The sequence below is a fragment of the Olea europaea genome, chromosome 7 (genome assembly GCF_002742605.1).
Source record: "Olea europaea var. sylvestris chromosome 7, O_europaea_v1, whole genome shotgun sequence".
Classification (NCBI taxonomy): Eukaryota; Viridiplantae; Streptophyta; class Magnoliopsida; order Lamiales; family Oleaceae; genus Olea; species Olea europaea.
In genome coordinates this window covers 22,324,931-22,345,566 of record NC_036243.1, presented here as the reverse complement: position 1 = coordinate 22,345,566, position 20,636 = coordinate 22,324,931, and the positions used below count along the sequence as shown (strand labels likewise).

Below are 20,636 nucleotides of genomic sequence, written 5' to 3'. Positions count from 1 at the left end.
CACTTTGTGAGGGTCAGTTAATCATGTGGGCAATTTTCTTCTGACAAGTAACATGGCTTTATCCCAAATCTTAATACGGTATTACACCCTCCAAGCTCAAACGAACAAATAGGTTCATTTAGTCCTTGTTTGAACTTTATTTTTTCATCAAAATACATTTTTCAACAGTGTTTTGACACAATTTAAGCCACAAAATTTTGCAATAAAATAATATTACACACAAATTCAAAACTTTTTAAACACACATTCTTCATCATAACACTATTTTAAAATGTATTTTTTTGAGAAAAATTGGACTCAAACAACCCCTTAAATATTAAATGAGGGATCAGATTTCAAATTGATATTCTCAAATAAGCCACATCTCACAGTGATATGTTAAGGATAGATTGCACATTGATTAAAAATAAAAAATAAAAATATTTTTATTTTTTAAATAAGATTGATCTTTTAAAATGCAACACAAATAACATAAGACATTACGTATAAATAATTATTTTCGTATCATTTTCGAAAAGATTCATATCAATTTTATCAAATCTGGAGGTGTGTCGTAGACTGGCTATCTGTTTTAATACAAATCTACGGGTGCCGTCCTGCAAGTTTTTAGTGGGTCAATACTGGTTTTAACTTTTAAGCGCGTGGCCTGACAATTACAAATTATCAAAGATTTCAAGTCCCCCCTAAATGTAAAATGACACGTTTTTGCATATTACTATGCAATGATGGAAGATATTGTAAATTCCCCCACGCCCCCGGTACCCCCACCCCACGCCACTCAAATTAGCATTTCCATCTAGATGAATACATCGCTAGAGTGCCAATCGAGCGGCTATCAAGCAACAAACCCGTCGTTCAAGCACCATCTCGACGCCTAGTGAGCTACCAAGAGCATGCTCTCAGCGCTCAAGCACTAGCCGCAAGCATTGAGTACTGTCGCTCAAGCAGTAAGGAGGCGGCTAGCGAGCACCAGCTCGCCACTATAGTTCTTTAACTCCAAAAAAGAAATTTTCAAAATATTTAAAATTTAGAGCTAAAATTTGCATCCCCAAAAATTGAAGAATTCAAAGTACGAATTTCATCCCAAGATTCTTTCTTGATTTTCAATGATTTAACATGGATTCAAGAGCGGACCCACATGGGTCATGTGGGGTCAAATGACCCCCCAAAATTTTTCCCTTTTTTTTTTTTTTTTTTTTTTTTTTTTTTTGTTTTTGTTTTTTACAATCTATTTTAATGCACTTGTCAGGATGTCAAATGAAATCAAAATATTGCATTTTTAATACCATTTCAAAATACTCATGGCCTAGTTTTTCACTCATTAATGACATGCGAAGTGGTCAACTATAGCAAAAGTTATGACATGTTAAAGTAAGGTGTTTGAAACTAGTATTTTGATAATTTCGATAATATCCTAACTTTAAAAATTCGTTTGCGATTATGTGCTATCTGAATCCACAAATCATCTGCGCCATGTAAAAGTTTGTTTCGAAAACTACATCGTTTTCATATCAAATGGTCCAAACGGATATCGAAAATAGTTAAATATGTATCAAACGTACGCCTCAAAAAAGACGTCTAACTCATTTTTTGTTTTAAAGAATTCAATTAATTATTATTTTTGCATGACAAATTTTTCAATATAATTTATATTGTTTCATTTGGAAGTCTTACATGAAATATGACATAAATTTTTTTGGATTGTTACGGATTAAATGCAATTTGAATTACTTTCGAATTATATTTGCTTTAAATTTGAATTTCATTTACTTCCTGAACTAAACTTGAATTTTATTTCAATTCATTTAATTTCTATATCCAATTTAATTTACTCAATGTTAGCTCAGCATTTGCCCATGAAATGATAAACAAAACTATACAAGTAGCAAAACTTATTTAACAATATTAATAATGATATAATTATACGACGTTTTCAAAGTGTCAAAATACATATAAACTTATTTTCATTGATATTATGTTGATTATTAAAAAAATATTTTTTTAAATTTTGACCCCACAATACTAAAGGTCTAGGTCCGTCCCTGCATGGATTGACTCTGAAACCACTTGTTAGAAATTGAAACTCAAGATTTTTAATATATTTAAAACCCTTTCTTTAATGCCAAAATCCTCTATATCAAATCCCCAAGAGAATTAAAAATACATAACATATTTTGATCTATTGGAATAAAGAACAAAGATTGGTTGCTCGTTCTTAATTACGGGTTATTGATCTTGATTACTTGTTCTTGATTGTGGATTTTTTATCTTCGTTTTCAATATGATTTCTCTTTATATTCTTCTGATGATGTGATGGCAAATAGAATGAGAAATCATGTATAAATTGGGGACCATAAAACCTATTAGACATTTTCATATGTATTTCGACCTATCATAAAATACAACCCAAATAAATCTGGTCTCTACACATAACTAGACCAGTCTATAGTAGATGTCCAGAGCGCTATAATATTAATTCTTTATTTGATTACTTCAAATGGGTTTAATCTTAAGATAGTCGTTAATACAACGATTAATTACAAATGTAGGCCTATATGACAAATTAAAACCCAACAATTTCCTCTTCAAACAATTGCACAAATGAACATATCAAATTAAGAACAGCCAAACATGGCCTTAACTCCAAAAACAATTTATGGCAGAAGTATGAAAACGTGAACAATTTCCCACCACAAACTGCTGACTGCAACTCCATATCCCATCCAATCCAAACAAATGCCACTCGACCCATTTTCTCAAACCCATTGTCCTCTCTCTACACCATGAAGGCAGAGATACTTCTGCATATTCACATGGCCATGTTTTCAGTGGCTGTGATGTTATTTTCCTGTGAATCCATAACCAATCTGCACCCTGTGATCTTGATACCTGGAAGTGGAGGCAACCAATTGGAAGCCAGGTTGACTCCAAAGTACAAACCTTCAAGCTTGTTGTGCAATAGATGGTACCCCATTAAAAAGGACAGTGAAGGATGGTTTAGGCTGTGGTTCGACCCGAGTGTGCTATTCGGACCCTTCACCAAATGCTTTAATGAAAGGATGATGATTTACTATGATCTTGTTAAGGATGATTATGATAATGCACCTGGTGTTGAGACAAGAGTGCCTCACTTCGGCTCGACTCGGGCCCTTCGATATCTTGACCCTCACCTCAAGTATGTTGCATTCGAATCGCTAATTTTTAAATTTGAAGGGATATTTTGCAATAGAAATTGCATTCGTACTAGTTGTTTTGTAACATAAGTTGGATACTAGTGACTCGTGCTAGTTTAGCAATACTTCGGAAGTGAATCAACATGTGACGAATATATGTTGGAGTATGTAAGTGCTAAGTGTTATCTTGTAATAGTTTAATTATTGGCTCCGAACATATTTGCTCAAATTAAGGTTAAAATCTACATTCTTTACAATGAGCTAAATGTTACTTTTGGAACACGTAACTTGTTTTCAACTTTAAGGTTGAATTTTTAGAGTTGAGGTGTGTCATCGTACTTGCCATCCCTTTGGTTGTTTTTCCAATATATTTTTGACAAATCAACTCATCATTTTATTTTTAATGTCTCTGTCCATTTGCTCAAATGAAGATATGATGTGATGATGTGTCAAAAATTATATTAGGAGGATAGTTAAGGGGACAGTGAATCTCATCTCATTCTTTAATCTTAAACAAACATGGATATTAATACTTTGTATACATGTTCCAATTTTGCAGGCACATTACATCGTACATGGAACCCCTAATAGAATCTTTGGAAGAAATAGGTTATGTGGATGGCAAAAACCTATTTGGGGCGCCCTATGATTTTCGATATGGATTAGCTGCAGCAGGTCACCCTTCCCATGTTGCCTCAAAATTTTTGACACAACTCAAAAATCTAATAGAAACAGCCAGCAATTCCAATGAAGGAAAGCCCATAATCCTTCTTTCCCATAGCTTAGGAGGCCTTTTTGTCCACCAACTACTCATTCGAAACCCGGTTTCTTGGCGCCAAAAATACATCAAACATTTCATAGCATTGTCGACCCCCTGGGGTGGTACGGTTGACGAACTGCTCACATTTGCTTCCGGGAATACACTCGGAGTTCCGTTAGTCAATCCATTGTTTGTAAGGGAAGAGCAAAGAAGTTGTTCGAGTAACTTATGGCTCATGCCCTCTCCTAAAGTGTTCAACACAACAAAACCATTAGTGATCACGCCAAATGCATCTTATTCTGCAAAAGATATCGCGCGGTTCCTCGAGGATATTGGCTTTCCAGAAGGAGTCCAGCCTTATAAATCGCGTATTTTACCTTTGGTCGAAAACTTAGTTGCACCGGAAGTGCCTATTACGTGCATAATTGGGGGCAATATCAATACACCAGAAACATTGATTTATGGGGATTGTGGGTTTGACAAGAGCCCAGAGGTGGTGGACGGAGATGGGGATGGTACGGTGAATACGATAAGCTTGCTAGCAGCAGAAAATGCATGGGCCAACGAGAAAAATCAACCCGTTAAAGTGATCAAGCTTCCTGGAGTTTCTCACACATCTATACTTAAAGATAATCTTGCCCTTGAAGAGATTATAGGAGAGATTTGTAGTATCAACTCTCAATTTTCGAGTTCATTAGCTTTAAGAACTTAATGTATGGTTGGAAATGTCTATTCTTCAACATTCTTTCCGGCAGTTGCATGCTGCTGTAATGGGTAATCAAATTTTCAAAGGGCAAATGAGCCTACACCTCAGGCCCTGTTAGGATTTGTTGATGTAGGATTATTGGGTCCTGCGCGGCTGCGCCCTATACTCAAGATTTTACAAACCAAAGCTGCTATATGTACAGAAAACGTCAGCCAGAAATCATACAGACGACACCTGGCAAAAATCTATCGGTTAAGGACATATAAAAAAAAAAAAAAAAAAAAAAAAAAAAAAAAAAAAAAACAAAACAAACGTGCACCAGATCCTGCTGTGGCAAAATTCTGGCAGCATTTCCTCTGTACAAGAGGAATTGCTGTTTACGAACTGGGCTAAAGGTGGCACTGACACATTGAAATGACGAAAAATTGGACAAATTTGCATTACATAAAGAACCTGTATCTTTTCAAACAAGACAAAGTAGAAAGTAATACAAAAGTCCATACTGTATAAACAGAATTTTAATTAATCAGAACTACCAGTATTTTTCATGAAACAAAATCCTGCAATCATAAAGGTCAAAAACCAAAACACGGTGTATTCAATCATTTACTTTAGTGGGCAGGTTCATGCTCAAAATTGGAAAATTGACACGACTCAATCTTCTTCCCCGCAGGGTGCTATTATATTGAAGATTATCTTCACTAAACTAAAAATTTTGATTTATTATTATTATTATTATTATTTTATTTTATTTTGCATTGACTAATTGTAATTGGATTTTCCAGGTCGTATGCCTAACCGGCCTGCCAAAACTTCTTGCTCATCCCGACTTGAAACTGAGTCGTATCCTTCAGGATTGTGGGCGGCGCCTTAGCTCATTGATATACTTTCCATATCTTCCAGCGACCCCGGTGTCTGATAATAGATCCCACATCTGCAAATATTTTAACAAAGACGGTGATTCAACAACCAGGGAAAAAAGGCGTTGGCAATAATATATATAAAGGCATCTATAGGAAGATAATTCTTATCTTCAGCTTTTTCTTGGAGCCTCCAATGGCCAGTAAGAACGGAGCATCTTCTGAGAAGGAAACTGAAAATACAGCTCCCTGACACCCATCCATGAAAAAGACATTAAAACGACAAATTATGCATCAAATTCTCAAAAAATAAATAGGCAAAGGTAACATACAGCTTTTGGATTCTGCGATGCAATGCACGAAGGCTTGTTGTTCGTTAAATCCCAGAGTTTCACCTGCAGTTGATGGAAAAAGGTTGCAGAATAAACAACACCATTCAAGATAAAGATATAAACTGAACATAGTCACTAGGAGTAAATTGTTTATTAAACTAAAAGTGAATAGTGGAACTTACTGTCTTATCAATGGAACCAGTTGCAAGTAACTACAAGGGCAAAGTGGGTGCATAACAATTGGAAATCAAAGCTTAAAAAGTAAAAGGAAAAAACAAAGAGTGAAAATCTATACATTTGGGACCAAGCTATTGTATGAAATTGTGCAAACTTTTTTGTCATGGGCATGGAGAGTGAAACTTGGCTTGGGATCAGAGCTAGCAGTGCGAATATCAAAACCCATAACCATACCATTCTCAAGACTTACCTGGGAAAAAACAATCAGAAGACAACACTTTATTCAGGTTCCTTTATCAAATACATTATCAGAAACTCACCCTTCCAAGATGACTTACAGGCTTTGCCCATTAAAAATGTAAACCAAGACATAACTGTAAATATAATGTGATGTACAGACCACAAAAGAATGTTCAGTGTGCGGATCCCATGCCAAGCTTTCAACTTCAGCAGTGACTGACCATTTAAATCCACTGTGAGAGGGTATCCTGCTATCTTTCTACAGTGTCCATACATGGAATAAGTTCTCAAAACTGAACAGAAATCAAGAAGTGTCTCAGGTCATATGAATGACTTTGCGCAAGTTGTCTCTGTACCATAACTACCGAACAATCAAAAGATCCGGTGAGAAGGACTTGAGGTGCAAAACGATTCCATGCTACAGCTTGGACCTGAAGACATGAAGCAGGATCACAACATATTGCAGATGCAATGAAGTTTTGCCATGAGATAAAAACAATTTAATTACATCAGGATAAATATCAAATATCGCATGCACAAAACTCCTAAATTAAGCTAAGATAACAATTTGGGTGCTCTCCAATCTTAGACGTAATTATAATTTTCAGTTAGACTAGAAAATAGAAAATGTCCAGTAATCTTTCTTTCCTGCTTTTCTGTATGAAAGAATTATCCAATGCAAGTCCAACATACATTTCACGTCCTAAAGAATCCTAAATCCAAATATTGTCACTTCAATTCAAAGTTAATAAGCATTTTCCAAAAGTGAAGATACATTAAACCATCTAATTCAAACCTTTATGCTATTGACTATTTTAAGCACCAGATGAGCACCAAACACCTTGTATCACGTGGTAAATTGCAAAAAACAAGATGGCACATTTTCTAAAAAGCTAACATCCCAAATATGAATTTCTACCAATTGAGTTTTCAGAAATAAAGTCCACGCAAAGCCTAACTTAAGCTCATGTTCAGTGTTTGCCATTAACATAGTTAATTGCTATGTCACATTTTAAGGAAATTGTCAGTGGATTTTCCTCATTTCCAAACAAGTTTACAAAGAAGAAAAAGTCAAGAAGAGCATCAGGAACACGGACTGCATTTAAAAGTTTGGTAAAGAAATGCCCAGGTGAAAAGCGAAAAATATATCACATACCAAAACAAAATATAATACTGCTAAGTTTCAATTCTTGCCTTGTTTGTATGGTGATCCATGGTTAGGTTGCATTTCCTGGTAGTCACATCCCAAATCTTAGCCAATTTGTCTGCACTCCCACTGGCAAGTATATTCCTTCACGTATTTATAAATTTACCAATAACAGAACATTAGATTTCTAGGAGACCATTATGTATATATAAACAAATGAAATTATCAAAAGAATTCCTAAACCTGTATTCCTTGTTCCAAGCAAGTTCAAGAACTGAATCAGTGTGGCTACCAGTCGCATATTTGATTATTTTCTAACCAATCCAACATACATGCCAATAAGAATGGAATTACTAAAGTTTACAGAGGTTTAGAGCAAAAAAGGATATAAAAACCACATAATAATCAAAGTTTAAGATGAAGTTCTCAACAAATGGCATTGCAATAGTATGAACTGGTCAAGAATGAGTCAACTCTAAAGCACAAGAGATATTGCACATCTTAAGGAAAACCCAAACGAAAAAGCCTACTGCAATTAAGCTTTACAGAGCTAAAGAGAGCAAGAAGAAATGCAAGCAAGGTAACTAATAAGTAACTGCTCACCTCAGATAGGGATATCTTAAGAATGTCACTAACTATAGGTGCAATTACATCGCTTCAATTGGACCAACTCAGAATATACATGCAGCATAAGTTGCTTACTTTTGACATTCAGATAAGGTATTATCCAAAAAGTAACATTTTTACTTAAAATTTGGAGAGAAGTAACTTATTACAACATGTTTGGAATTTGGAATTGCAAATTGACTCTAAAGTAACTTTCACTTACTTTTCACTCTAGCCAAACATTCTCATGGAACAAATAAAGTAGATGACTTCATTAGTGACAAACACAAAGATCAACAAAAATGCAATACATCGAGATACTAGCAGCAGGTATTTGTTTTGAAGGCATACATTAGGCGAAACTTTATAAGCAAACCTTCTTTCCCCTTTTCTTCTCTATGGTGCCACCCAATACAAAAGATGGCTGAACTGCACCCATCTGAGAGTTCAAAACAAGAACATTATTTAGGAACATACATCTCCCTTAAATTAGTCATGAAAATGAAGGCAAAAAGAACAAACAATATCAAGGTCCCATATTTCAATAGCCGGATCCATTGTGCCAACAGCGACGAAGTTCCCTGTCAACACATTTATAATTAATGAAGGAGAATAGAAAACAATAACCAGATGGAAAACAAACATGGCTCAATTACAGAAAAAATTATTACAACCTTTAATTGAAAATAATAATAATAATAATAATAATAATAATAATAATAATAATAATAATAATAATAATGACAGCATCAGAAATTCAAGACTTGACACGTCAATTGTGAAATTGAGATGAATAAATTTAACACAGATAAAAATGACAAAAGCTTCCAAGGCCTAGAAGTCTAAAATCTCACTTCTTGCATGTCAGGAGCGACCTTTATTAAAAAAAGAATTTCAAACCTCAAAGAAAGGACTGGATAGAGATTGTCAAAATTGAAAGAGATAAAATAAAGTCTTTATGCAATCTTTAAAGCAAGGCCGTCCAAGTCCCATCTGCTCACTATACATAGAGCCCTGTTCCACGAGATACTATATCAGCTATACATCCTCCTTGCATTCTGGAGACGTTGCCAGTTCTATGGTTTGGCTTATAGTAGATCAAAAATGATGAATGGGATTGTGGCACTCCACTCGACACAAGCAGATACATTTACATTGTGCTCCCAAAAATCGAATTGCACAAGTGAATTGGTACAATTTAAAGCAAAATAAAATGAAAAAAAGGGGGATAATCTTGAATAGAAAGACAAGGTTGATAACGAAAGAACAAGTAGCACATGCCTACTGCCAAAATAAATTGGAAGAGACATTAAGTGTTGAGAATTATATTCTATAAGCACGATGGATAAGCTAAAGCTATCATACTATTATGAATTCAAAAACAAAGCAACTCAAAGAAAGACATGAACTCCAGAACCATGTTACATGGAATAAAGCATATGGGTGTCAGATACAGTGTGCAGAAACATCTGATCCATATGATTTCTAAATTTTCTAATGTATGGGCAACGCAAAGTGTTAAAAACCCGTGCTTGGATATGCCAAATCTCACTAGTCTACTTGTAATCCTTAAAGATAGAGACATACAACTATGCTTTACTGCAATTTTTTTCATAAACTATATGGTACTATATGTTAATAGGAACAATAAAAGCAGCTAAAATTTCTCTTATTATATGCAATAAACTAAAATCACAATTTAAGTAGTTTTCCTTATCGAAATTCCACCGTTGAAGAGGAGATAAAAAGATACAAATGTCCTTAGTCACCAAGTTTGCATGGCCAAGTTTCACGGGGTACCTTTCTTCTTGGCACAGAAAGGGACACCGTACGACAGTAGTCTGCTCCGCTAGACTACCCTCCGCCTTTTCTCGATCACGTCGGGATGAAAAAAAATTTGATTACAATTTTGTAGAAAGCTTACAATAGAGAATTTGAATACATTGAAAGTAAATTGAACATTGATTGATGAAAACTGAATATTATAATTGATGAAAGCAAAAAATTACAATTGCTGGTGCAGGGGGCGGACACCAGTGAGCTTGAAAGATTTTTGAATGACTAATACCCCCTATAATAGCATTCTGAACAAAAACCCAAGTGACGGGAGTAGACGTTTAAAAGACGAGGAATCATACTAAACGTTTACCAATATGAGAGCTATTTTACAACTGAAATAACTATTACAATGAAAAGAAAATTACAACTCAAACTTGAAGTAATATTTACAATGTGCGGTCGAAGTTGGGCAAACTGCGGTTGCGATAGTGTCAAGGGGCTAAGTAAACCTGCGGTCCTTGACATTCTCCCCCATTTGTTTTGGAGACGTTCTCGGTGCCATCAATGCATGATACGCTTCAATTAATTATTTGAAGGCCTCGAGATCTTTTTCTCTTTCCCAAGTATTCTTCTCGCTGCTGCATCCCATTCATTTGACCAAGTACTCCTGATGATCTTTTCTAGAAGCTCGAGTGATTCGATGGTCAAGAATAGCTTCAGCAACCTTCTTTCTAGCTTTCTTCAATTCAAATACAGGTCGCTTTGGCTTATTTCTAGATGCGTCCTCCTTATCCGCAAAGTATGGCTTCAACACACTAACATGAAGGACCTTGTGGATTTTACACCATGAAGGGAGTTCAACTCTGTATGCAACTCTTCCAATCCTCTTCACAATGGGTAATGGTCCAATGTATTTTGGTGACAATCTTGAGTCCTTCCCTCTTGTTGGTTTGTAAACATTTCTGTCGGGAAGCTTAATCATTACCAGATCTCCAACATTGAATTCAATAAAACGGCGCTTTAGATCTGCAGCCTTTTTATACCCTTTTTGAGCTTTTTCAAGATAACTCCGAGCAATTTCAATATTTCGTTTCCACTCTTGAGAAAAGCTCTTTGCTTGAGGGGACTTGGTACTTCGTTCGATATCCACTGTATGAGGGAGTAGCGGTTGCGGGCCAGTAACAATCTCAAAAGGACTCTTATTGGTGGAAGAACTCTTTTGGGCATTGAACCAAATTTGGTCCGCATCCAAAAGTTTTACCCAGTTTTTCTGCGACGTAGAGATAAAGTGCCGAATATATTCTTCTAGCATAGAATTGAAGCGCTCTGTCTGTTCGTTAGATTGTGGGTGAAAACTAGAACTCATGCTCAAAGTTGAACCAAGAAGTTTGAACAACTCAGTCCAAAATATGCCAGTGAAACGAGGATCTCGATCACTGACGATGTCCTTAGGCAGCCCCCAATATTTGACAATATATTTGAAAAAGAGTTGAGCTGTCTCTTCCGCAGATACATACTTAGGCGCTGCAATGAAAGTTGCATATTTTGATAGACGGTCCACCACGACAATGATAGTGCCAAAATTCTCAACTTTTGGCAACCCAATAATGTAGTCCATCGATACACTTTCGAATGGCCGGGTTGGAACTGAAAGGGGCTCCAGCAAGCCCGCATTTTTCTGATGATTTGTCTTATCTTGTTGACAAATAAGACAAGTTTTTACATATGTTGTAATGTCGTCCCGTATTTGAGGCCAGTAGTATGCATGTTGTAGTAGTACACAAGTGCGTTCCTCTCCGGGATGCCCCGCCCAAATTGTGTCATGGCATTCCCTAATTAGTGATTTTCTCAGATCTCCGCCCTTAGGAACATATAGGCGGTCTCCCTTTGTTTTCACTAGTTTCCCATCTAGCCAGAACTGTCGAGTTTTACCCTGCTTGATAAGGTCAACCAAATATTGGGTAGTCGGGTCCTTCTCCATAAGTGCCCGAATTTGCTCTCTAGTGTTCGTGGAGACTGTGCTCCCTAAAAGAGCAGCTACGGAGCAGATAGTAGCTAAATCGGCCCATTGACTAAGAGCATCAGCAACATGATTACTAGAGCCGGGACGATACTCTAACATAAAATTGAACTCTGAAAATAATTCCTGCCAACGAGCCTGTTTGCTCGATAGTTTTGGTTGGGACATAAAGTGACTAACTGCAGTGTTATCTGTCTTCACAATAAATGGAGACCCAAGCAAATAGTGACGCCATCCTCTGAGACAATGGACTATTGCTAACAATTCATTTTCATGTGCCGAGTAACGACGTTCTGTCTAGTTTAACTTACGGCTCTCATGCTACCGGATGTCCTTCTTGCATGAGGACTCCACCAAGGGCAAAATCTGAAGCATCTGTATGAACTTCAAATTGTTTAGCCATATCCGGTAAGGCTAAAATTGGGTTCGTCCACATGGACTTCTTCAACCTTTCAAAAGCAGTTTGGCATTGGGATGACCAATCCCAATCCTTATCCTTCTTTGTCAATTCAGTAAGTGGCAGTGCAATTTCTGAGTAGCCTTTCACAAATTTTCGATAGTAATTGCATAACCCAAGAAATGAACGTACATCATGTACGGTTTTTGATGGTTGCCAATCTTTGATGGCTGTAACCTTCTTCGAATCCATGCGAATTTTACCTTGTTCAATGATGTGACCCAAGAAACTGATAGATGTCTGAGCAAATGAGCATTTAGACGGCTTAGCATAAAGTTCATTCTCCCGTAGCCGATTAAAAACTTGCCTCACATGCTGGACATGTTCCTCCAATGTCTCGCTGTAGATTACTATGTCATCCAAGTACACCACGACAAAATCATCTAAGAACCCGTGAAGTACCTGATTCATCATAGTACAAAATGTTGCTGGAGCATTTGTCAAACCAAAAGGCATCACCTTAAATTCAAAGGCTTCATATCTAGTTACCACCGTAGTCTTTGCTTCGTCTCCCTCCTTAATTCGAACTTGCCAGTATCCGGACCTAAGATCAATTTTTGTCTAATACTTCGCCCGACTCAGTCGATCGAAGCAATCTGCAGCCAGTGGGATAGGATAACTATTCTTTACAGTAATCTTGTTCAAGGCTCGATAGTCATAGCACATTCTAAGAGAACCATCAGTCTTTTTCTGAAACAATACAGGAGCTCCGTATGGCGACTTCGCAGGCACAATGATTCCACTCTCCAACATTTCCCCCAACTGCTTCCTAAGCTCTTCAAGCTCAGGCTGAGACATACGGTATGGTGCCCTGGCGGGAGCTTTAGCGTCTGGAATAAGTTCGATCTCATGATCAATCGTCCTTCTTGGTGGTAATTTCTTTGATAATTCTTCCGGCATGATGTCCTCAAATTCCCGAATAAACCTTTTAACAGGTTTTGGAATAGGACCATTCGCCTCTTCGACCTCCTCTAATCGAAGAGTGCACAAAAAAGAGGGTTCATTTCTCTTGAAACTTTTACTAAATTGCATGGCTGAGATACTCTTCTCGCCCATCCTTCCAACCTGTGTGGGGATGACATACGGCTTATTACCCATCATCATTAAGGAATCGGAATATGACAACACTGCTGTCTTAGTATCCTGAAAAAATTCCAATCCTAGAATAAGCTTGAAATCATCCATCTGAACTGCAGATAAATTTGTCCTTCCCTCGAAAGGACCTGTTTTGATCAACACCGATTTTGCCACTCCAGCTATTGGTTGAGCAGCGGAGTTGATTGCTTTGACTTTTCCACTACCATTTTCTAGAACCAGTCTGAGCCGCTTTACTTCGGTACATGCAAGGTAATTGTGGGTAGCACCAGTATCCACCATAGCCCTGATTGGCTTCCCATTGATTTTTACATCAATGAACGTTAAGCCTTTGGCCCTACAAATACAAGCCTTCGCTCTTCTATCTTTGCCTCTTTCAATGGGACATCATCATTTTCAGCAACCCAATGCGATAGTGTGTTGCACCGATGTGAGAATGCCCCAACTACTTCCTCATCCTCTTCAGAGTCAGTCTCATTATGACAATTAGCCTGTGGGACCTCTTGTTTTGAACTAGGCCCACCACTTGCTAACTGACAATATGCATTCACCATCCGCTTCTGAGGACACTCCGACACCCGATGAGGTCCTTCACATAAAAAGCACTTCAATTTGGGAGTGGCATCAGTTCGGCCCTCCGTTGCTTTTCCTTTGTTCCAGTTGTTACTATTACTGCCGTTAAAATTTCCCTGACGGCTGTTATGATAGTTTCCCTGAAAGCCACGGGTGCTTTGATAGGCTCCTTCTCTATTCTGAGAGGAACGCTCTCCCCCATTTGGGTTCGAGCTGGGTCTGTAAGATCTGTTACCACCTCCAATTGCTTCATTACTCCCCGAAGGTCGATCTTTTCTAGATTCTGTTTGGTAGCGTCGAGCCTGATACTCGACATTTTCCGGGAAAAACTGCGATCTGATCGCTTCCTTGAGGAGGTCCCAAGAATCAATTCGAATCCTGTGGGCCTGAATGTCCGCATATTTGGTTCGCCACCATAGTTTTGCATCTTCACCCAGATACATGGTAGCTGTGGTTACCTTTCTAGCTTCATCTTCGATCGAAGCTGCTAGAAAGTATTGTTCCATATCAAACAAGAAGTTTTCAACTTCTTTTGTATCACGTACCCCTCCGTAGGTACCCAGTTCAGAAATTCTGAATCTAGGAGCATACTCGGGTGCGGGAGCTTGCCCATTGCCCACCGCATGTTGGAGTACTCGCAATTGAGCTTTCAACGCTTCCATTTCATCCTGCAAATCAGGAATGATTGCAGCAGCTTCCGTCATTGCTGCGCAAGCTCTTTGGCTTTCATCCAATTGGATGTGTAATCCACGAATCTCAGATTCGGCCATCTCAACTTTTTCTTCGAGACCTTCCATAGCATAGCACAACCTAGTAGTTGTCTCATCAAGCGCATCCACGCGCTGTTTTGTAGTACCCTTCTTTTGAGGCTCTACCACTTCAGTGGTGTGTGATGTAATTGGATCCATAGCTTTCTTATCGAGGGTCGTGAGCCGCAGCTCTGATACCAACTTTCACGGGGTGCCTTTCTTCTTGACACAGAAAAGGACACCGTGCGACAGTAGTCTGTTCCGCTAGACTACCTTCCGCCTTTTCTCGATCACGTCGGGACGAAAGAAATTTTGATTACAATTTTGTAGAAAGCTTACAATAGAGAATTTGAATACATTGAAAGTAAATTGAACATTGATTGTGAAAACTGAACATTACAATTGATGAAAGCAGAAAATTACAATTACTGGTGCAGGGGGCGGACACCAGTGAGTTTGAAAGATTTTTGAATGATTAATACCCCCTATAATAGCATTCTGAACAAAAACCCAAGTGACGGGAGTAGACGTTTAAAAGACAAGGAATCATACTGAACGTTTACCAATATCAGAGCTATTTTACAAATGAAATAACTATTACAATGAAAAGAAAATTACAATTCAAACTTGAAGTAATATTTACAATGTGGGGCCGAAGTTAGGCAAACTGCGGCTGTGATAGTGTCAAGGGGCTAAGTAAAGCTGCGGTCCTTGACACCAAGTCATGCACGGACACAAGTCCAAATCTTATGAATTCGATAATGACCGTCTAGTAAACTCCTGCTAACCTGAGCAAACATTTAAATATCTGTTCTACATTCATTCATGAAGATACTCCAAATGGACTGAAAACCATATCAATAGGTCTTCTATGTTACACATAAGGTAAACACTTACAAGGTATTTTTGTTATGCTACTAATACTTGTACTTGTTCTGCTATCAACCCAAGCTTGTCTGAGGGAGAGTATGGGGAGTAAAACAAAAAAATGAGCGGATGGGCTGGAATCTTTCTATTCATAATGATTCAATCATTTGTGTTTTTGGCCATGTGCATTAAATAATTAATTGGACCATTTTAAGTTGAGCCTGTTTCCGTCACTTCCAAGCCAACCCCACATAACACATACAGCATGAAAGAGACCCTAGATCTGTTCCACCACAGCATTTGTGAGGCCTGAAATGGAGAAAGTCCATTGTCTTGCAAGAATGGAAGGCCAGAAGACAGATCCAGATAATATCCCTTGAAGGCCATTCATCTCCATTAAGTATACTCAAAGAAGAATTCAACTGAGTTAACTGATTAATTGCATTATCTGACATGGACTCTACACCCATATCAATATCATGTTTTACGTGTCAACACAGATGCTAAGCTCCAAATCACCTAGTCCATGTAATATGTCTCTATATTGTTTTGCTTAAACTCATTGATAGCATCTGTAACTAATAGAGCCAACCGCAACAGATTATGATACAAAAGCGCCAGGTATTAAGAACTACAGCTACTGCAATATACTTTAAAATCATTATCTGAAGGATTTAAAAATAAATAAATAGTCTAGAAAAACAACGTGCTTATCATAACATCACAGAGAAGAACAATAAAATTATTATCAAGAGAAGTAAAGAACCATCAGTGGTGTAAAACATATAAACACATGAACTCATAAAAGCTACGTCACACAAAACGTACAAGAAAAAGAATATATAAGCTGCGTTCTTCAAACACCTATTCTGAGATACCAACAAATATATATCTAGTCATACCTTTGTCTCCACCTTTAAGCGGGCAATCAAGCCATGCAGTGCATAGTGGAAATGCTGGGATGTTGATATCATGGTGACAAAACATGTTAGAATCACCATCTGTCGCGTTTTCTAGTATCCAAACCTATTATTGAAGATCGCGTTCAGTTATGAATGATCAGGAAATTTTAAAAACAGCAAGAGTCTAGGAGCTTCAATGAGTTTAATCACTAACTATTACTTGTCTCAAGACAACCGACAACATCCTCATTGCGTGCACAAACGAAGACAGCATCCTGTTTTATGGTTTTATCCTCCTCCTCGTCAGAATCATCATGCTGAGAGAAATAAATTCCATACATAAATAGGTAAAAGGAAGGACGATTAAAAATAACAAAAAAAGGGAAACAAAAAATAATTAATATATTCACAGAGTATATAATACAAGGGAACATACACCATTATCCTTCAGATATGGATCTACATCATTGCTAGGGTAATATAGGTTTCCAAGCTCCGAGCCAAACAACTCAACATCTGATTTCACAAGAAAATTTTGTATAAAAGGGTGAATGAGTTAAAAGTGATTTACAATAGCTGTTTCTCATTGTCCCGTTGGGAAAAAATATCCTTACAAGAACTCTACAAGTGTCAATTACACATGGTGATTGAGCAATTTTCTTCCTACTTATTGAATTAGCAGTTTAAGTATATACTAATCACCAAAGAATCATAGATCACTGGATTCTTGGTTGAAGAGAAGTCACCTTAAATCTTGCCCTAACGATATCGTACGCTGTCTTAAACACGGGTTTTTTTATGGGGATTCTGTGATTAGTAGGCATGAGAATTTTAATATTCCCTTTCTACTGATTATATTTTGTGAACCATTATTAAAAAATGCTAAAATTTAACCCCCATTAGGTAGCAATTTTTCATCCCAAAAAATCAAGGTGCGTGGTTTGCGTTTTCATTTTCTGTTTTTAGTTTTGAATTAATTTTTTGTTTTTTGTAATTATAGAAAATGGGTTTGGATTGTCATTTCGAAAAACAGTTTCTCAAAACAGAAAACTAGAAATTGCGTTTGGTTTAAAAATTTTAAAAATTGTTTTATAACTTTCATTCAATTAATTTGATTATTTAGTAAAACATAACAATTTTATGTTAATATATTACTAGATAATATATATTTCAAACTTGGTGAATTTACTATTTTTTCTTACTACAAAAATAAAATAATAAATAATAAATTTTTAGAAATTTTTTATGACATTTATTCAATTAATTTGATTATTTAGTAAAATATAATAATTTTATACTAATATATTACTAGATAATATATATTTTAAACTTGGTAAATTTACTATTTTTTCTGGCTACAAAAATAAAATAATAAATGTTTAAAAATTGTTTTATGACATTTATTCAATTAATTTGAACATTTAGTAAAACAAAATAATTTTATGCTAATATATTACCAGATAATATATATTTTAAACTTGGTGAATTTACTATTTTTTCTCGTTGCAAAAATAAAATGATAAATAATAAATTTTTAGAAATGTTTTATAACATTTATTCAATTAATTTGATTATTTAGTAAAGCATAATAATTTTATGCAAATATATTACCAGATAATATATATTTTCAACTTGGTGAATTTACTATTTTAAAAGTATTGTTGAGCATCCCTAAAAAAAGAAAAAAAAAATCGAAAAACAGCATGTTTTGAGCGTTTTGAGTTTTTTAATTGAAAACGGAAAAACATAGTTTTGAGTTTTTAGTAATAAATTTTTTCTTGTTTTCGAAAATGCATTTTCGAAAACGAGTGAGCAAATGCATATTGGGCATTTTTGGAAACTAAAAAAAAAAGGGCAGATCAAATGCCCGTTAATTTTTTACCGTTATTTCACTATTCCAAGAGTTACTTTTTACTTTTTCACTCACAAGTGAGTCCCACTTTTCTCTATAACGGTCAAAAGATTAATTTTCATAATTATTACCGAACATACCCTTATTTTGTGATCTCTTCAGTTATATGAGTAAATATATCATATTATACTTTCTTCTAGTTTTTCATTTCTGATAATTAGATTATTTATTGACAAGTTGTCAATCCACACGATAAAGCTTTATCCACTAGTTCGGCAAATTCGTAAATATTTATCTACACAACAGTAATTTATGGAGACGTGAGGACATATAAGTTTAGTTTGTAGTAAAAACAATTATAGAACATCATTTTGTGATTTTGTCCTTAAGCTAGGCCCCCATTCGATAACAATTTTTCACCCCCAAAAACCTTAGCCACTTGCTCCACTTGGCTTTATGAGTATGCCGCCTAGGTTATAGTTTATGCCGCCTAGGTTATAGTTGGATACGCTTGATTTTTTATCAGGGTTTAGCAGTTATTTTGTTTTTTGGTACACCACGTAAGTCCTCAACTTAAAAATCACGTTTTAAAATTAATAAATTTATAAAAATCTTTCAAAAATCAGGTGATAATTAAATTTACTAAATATTTAATTATAATATAATATAATTAGTCTACTTATACCAACCCACCCATTCATTACTTCAAACCCTTCTCTTTCCCTCTCCATCCCACCCCACATCCAATGATTACTCCATTCACCCCACCCTACCTCCAACGACGACTCCAACAATAATTTTGACGACCTATCTTTCAAGGCTTCATATCTTTCTGGGTTAAATGCTCACCTTTTTTACCGATGAAGGTTAACATTTAGATCGATTTTTAAGCGAGAGCAAGTAGCAACTAACCATTGGATTGATACCAGGGCTATTTGGATCACAATCAATTGTACGGGGATCCATTTCGTCAAGATTATCAACTTCCTCAGGAGCTCTCCCTTCTTCAAGGGTTAATTGTACTTCGAATAGGTATCTTCTTTAAAGGCATCTAGCATTTTAACAGCGTTCCCTTGTTCAGGGTTGTTGATCTCATCAATGTCCATCAAAATGACATTGACATCCCTTGGTTCAGCTTTTCTAATGGAGTTGGAGTAGCACTTCGTTAGTCATCCCTGACCATGGCTATACAATTTTCAATTGGAAACTTCATGCATAGATAATGATGAAAATGACAACCCATAGTTCCTTCAAAGTGGGCCTTCCAAGTACTTTGTGATAAGCGGAGTGGTGGTCCACCACTAAAAATTCCATTAAATTGTAAACTGTTAGAGGTGCAATTCCCATCTCCATTGCTAGAGTGATTATTCCTCGTGGGATGAGCCATCGCAAGTATATTCGTAAGAAGGAAAGTTCATTGGGGTTAACTCATGGTCAATTTCCATATATAGATCATAGCTCCAAATATAATATTAACTGAACCTTCATTGTTTACCAACATTCTTTTAAGACCATTTCGAGCCACCATAGCTCACATCCAAAGTATCATAATGCGGATAATGGACACCTACAACATCATCTTGAGTGAACGTGATGGGTTGAACTCCTCTTTTAGTAGAGGGTTTGCTGTTGCTGACTATGGAGCTCGCCATTAGGAGCTTTTTGGCTTCTCCGGTATAATTTCTTTAGACATTTCTAGACTGACGCAGGGACCTCTAAAAATGATGTCAATTTTTTGAATGGGTTCAAGTTCAACATTGGCTGAAGGGTTCCATTTTTGCCTGCGACCTTCTATAGGCCTTTTCCCATCATTTTTCTCGTCTTCGCTGGACACCTTCCGTATTGGGGTGCCTCACCTCATCGCTCCTAGGTTCCCGATCTTGTCTAGGAGTTATATCCATTTGCGAGCGATTGTTTCTTCTTTGATTATTTGGATGCTTAGAGATATTTTTACATCCAACAGTTTTGTGGCTATAGGTGATACGTACAATAGAGGGGAGCTTCATCCTTATTTCTAGGTTCAGAACATTGTCCAATGCCTCTTACGGTTTGGAAGAATCATTGGTAAGGCATGCTTTGGTGTGTTTCAACACCAAGGTTTACTTCCTCGTATGCCAAAACTGCAGCCAAAGCTTGTCTTAGGTTGAGAGGAGCTGATTGTTCGACTTGGTTTTCTATCAAGTGAGAGATGGGACCTCTTCCTCTTTACATTTATGGAGGCAGGAGGTCTCCATCTGTCGTATTCTGGTGATTTCTCAATTCTTCATTGATGATCTCGTGTTTTATCATTTTAGTAAGGCATTATAACTAGTAGGGTCTTTATTCTATGCATCTTTCAAAA

At 36.5% G+C, this 20,636-nt stretch overlaps 2 protein-coding genes across 2 annotated transcripts; one reads left to right on the top strand and one right to left on the bottom strand.

The window, feature by feature from the left end:
• The first annotated feature begins 2,680 nt into the window (after nt 1-2,680).
• On the top strand, nt 2,681-4,761 carry LOC111397450 (lecithin-cholesterol acyltransferase-like 1). The gene is made up of 2 exons (XM_023024394.1): nt 2,681-3,175; nt 3,733-4,761. Exons 1-2 carry the CDS (start codon nt 2,784-2,786, stop codon nt 4,643-4,645), a joined length of 1,305 nt encoding a protein of 434 aa, XP_022880162.1. The 5' UTR covers nt 2,681-2,783; the 3' UTR covers nt 4,646-4,761.
• Nucleotides 4,762-5,139: 378 nt separating this feature from the next.
• Nucleotides 5,140-19,682, bottom strand: LOC111398070 (uncharacterized WD repeat-containing protein C17D11.16-like). The gene is made up of 17 exons (XM_023025025.1): nt 19,568-19,682; nt 19,208-19,317; nt 18,530-18,590; nt 16,880-16,959; nt 16,658-16,760; nt 16,444-16,554; nt 8,524-8,582; nt 8,378-8,440; nt 7,639-7,709; nt 7,443-7,539; nt 6,605-6,679; nt 6,409-6,507; nt 6,127-6,258; nt 6,014-6,043; nt 5,832-5,894; nt 5,671-5,748; nt 5,140-5,573 (listed from the first exon to the last, which is right to left on the bottom strand). The coding sequence occupies exons 1-17, from the start codon at nt 19,680-19,682 to the stop codon at nt 5,490-5,492; spliced, it is 1,431 nt and encodes a 476-aa protein (XP_022880793.1). The 3' UTR covers nt 5,140-5,489.
• Nucleotides 19,683-20,636: the final 954 nt, after the last annotated feature.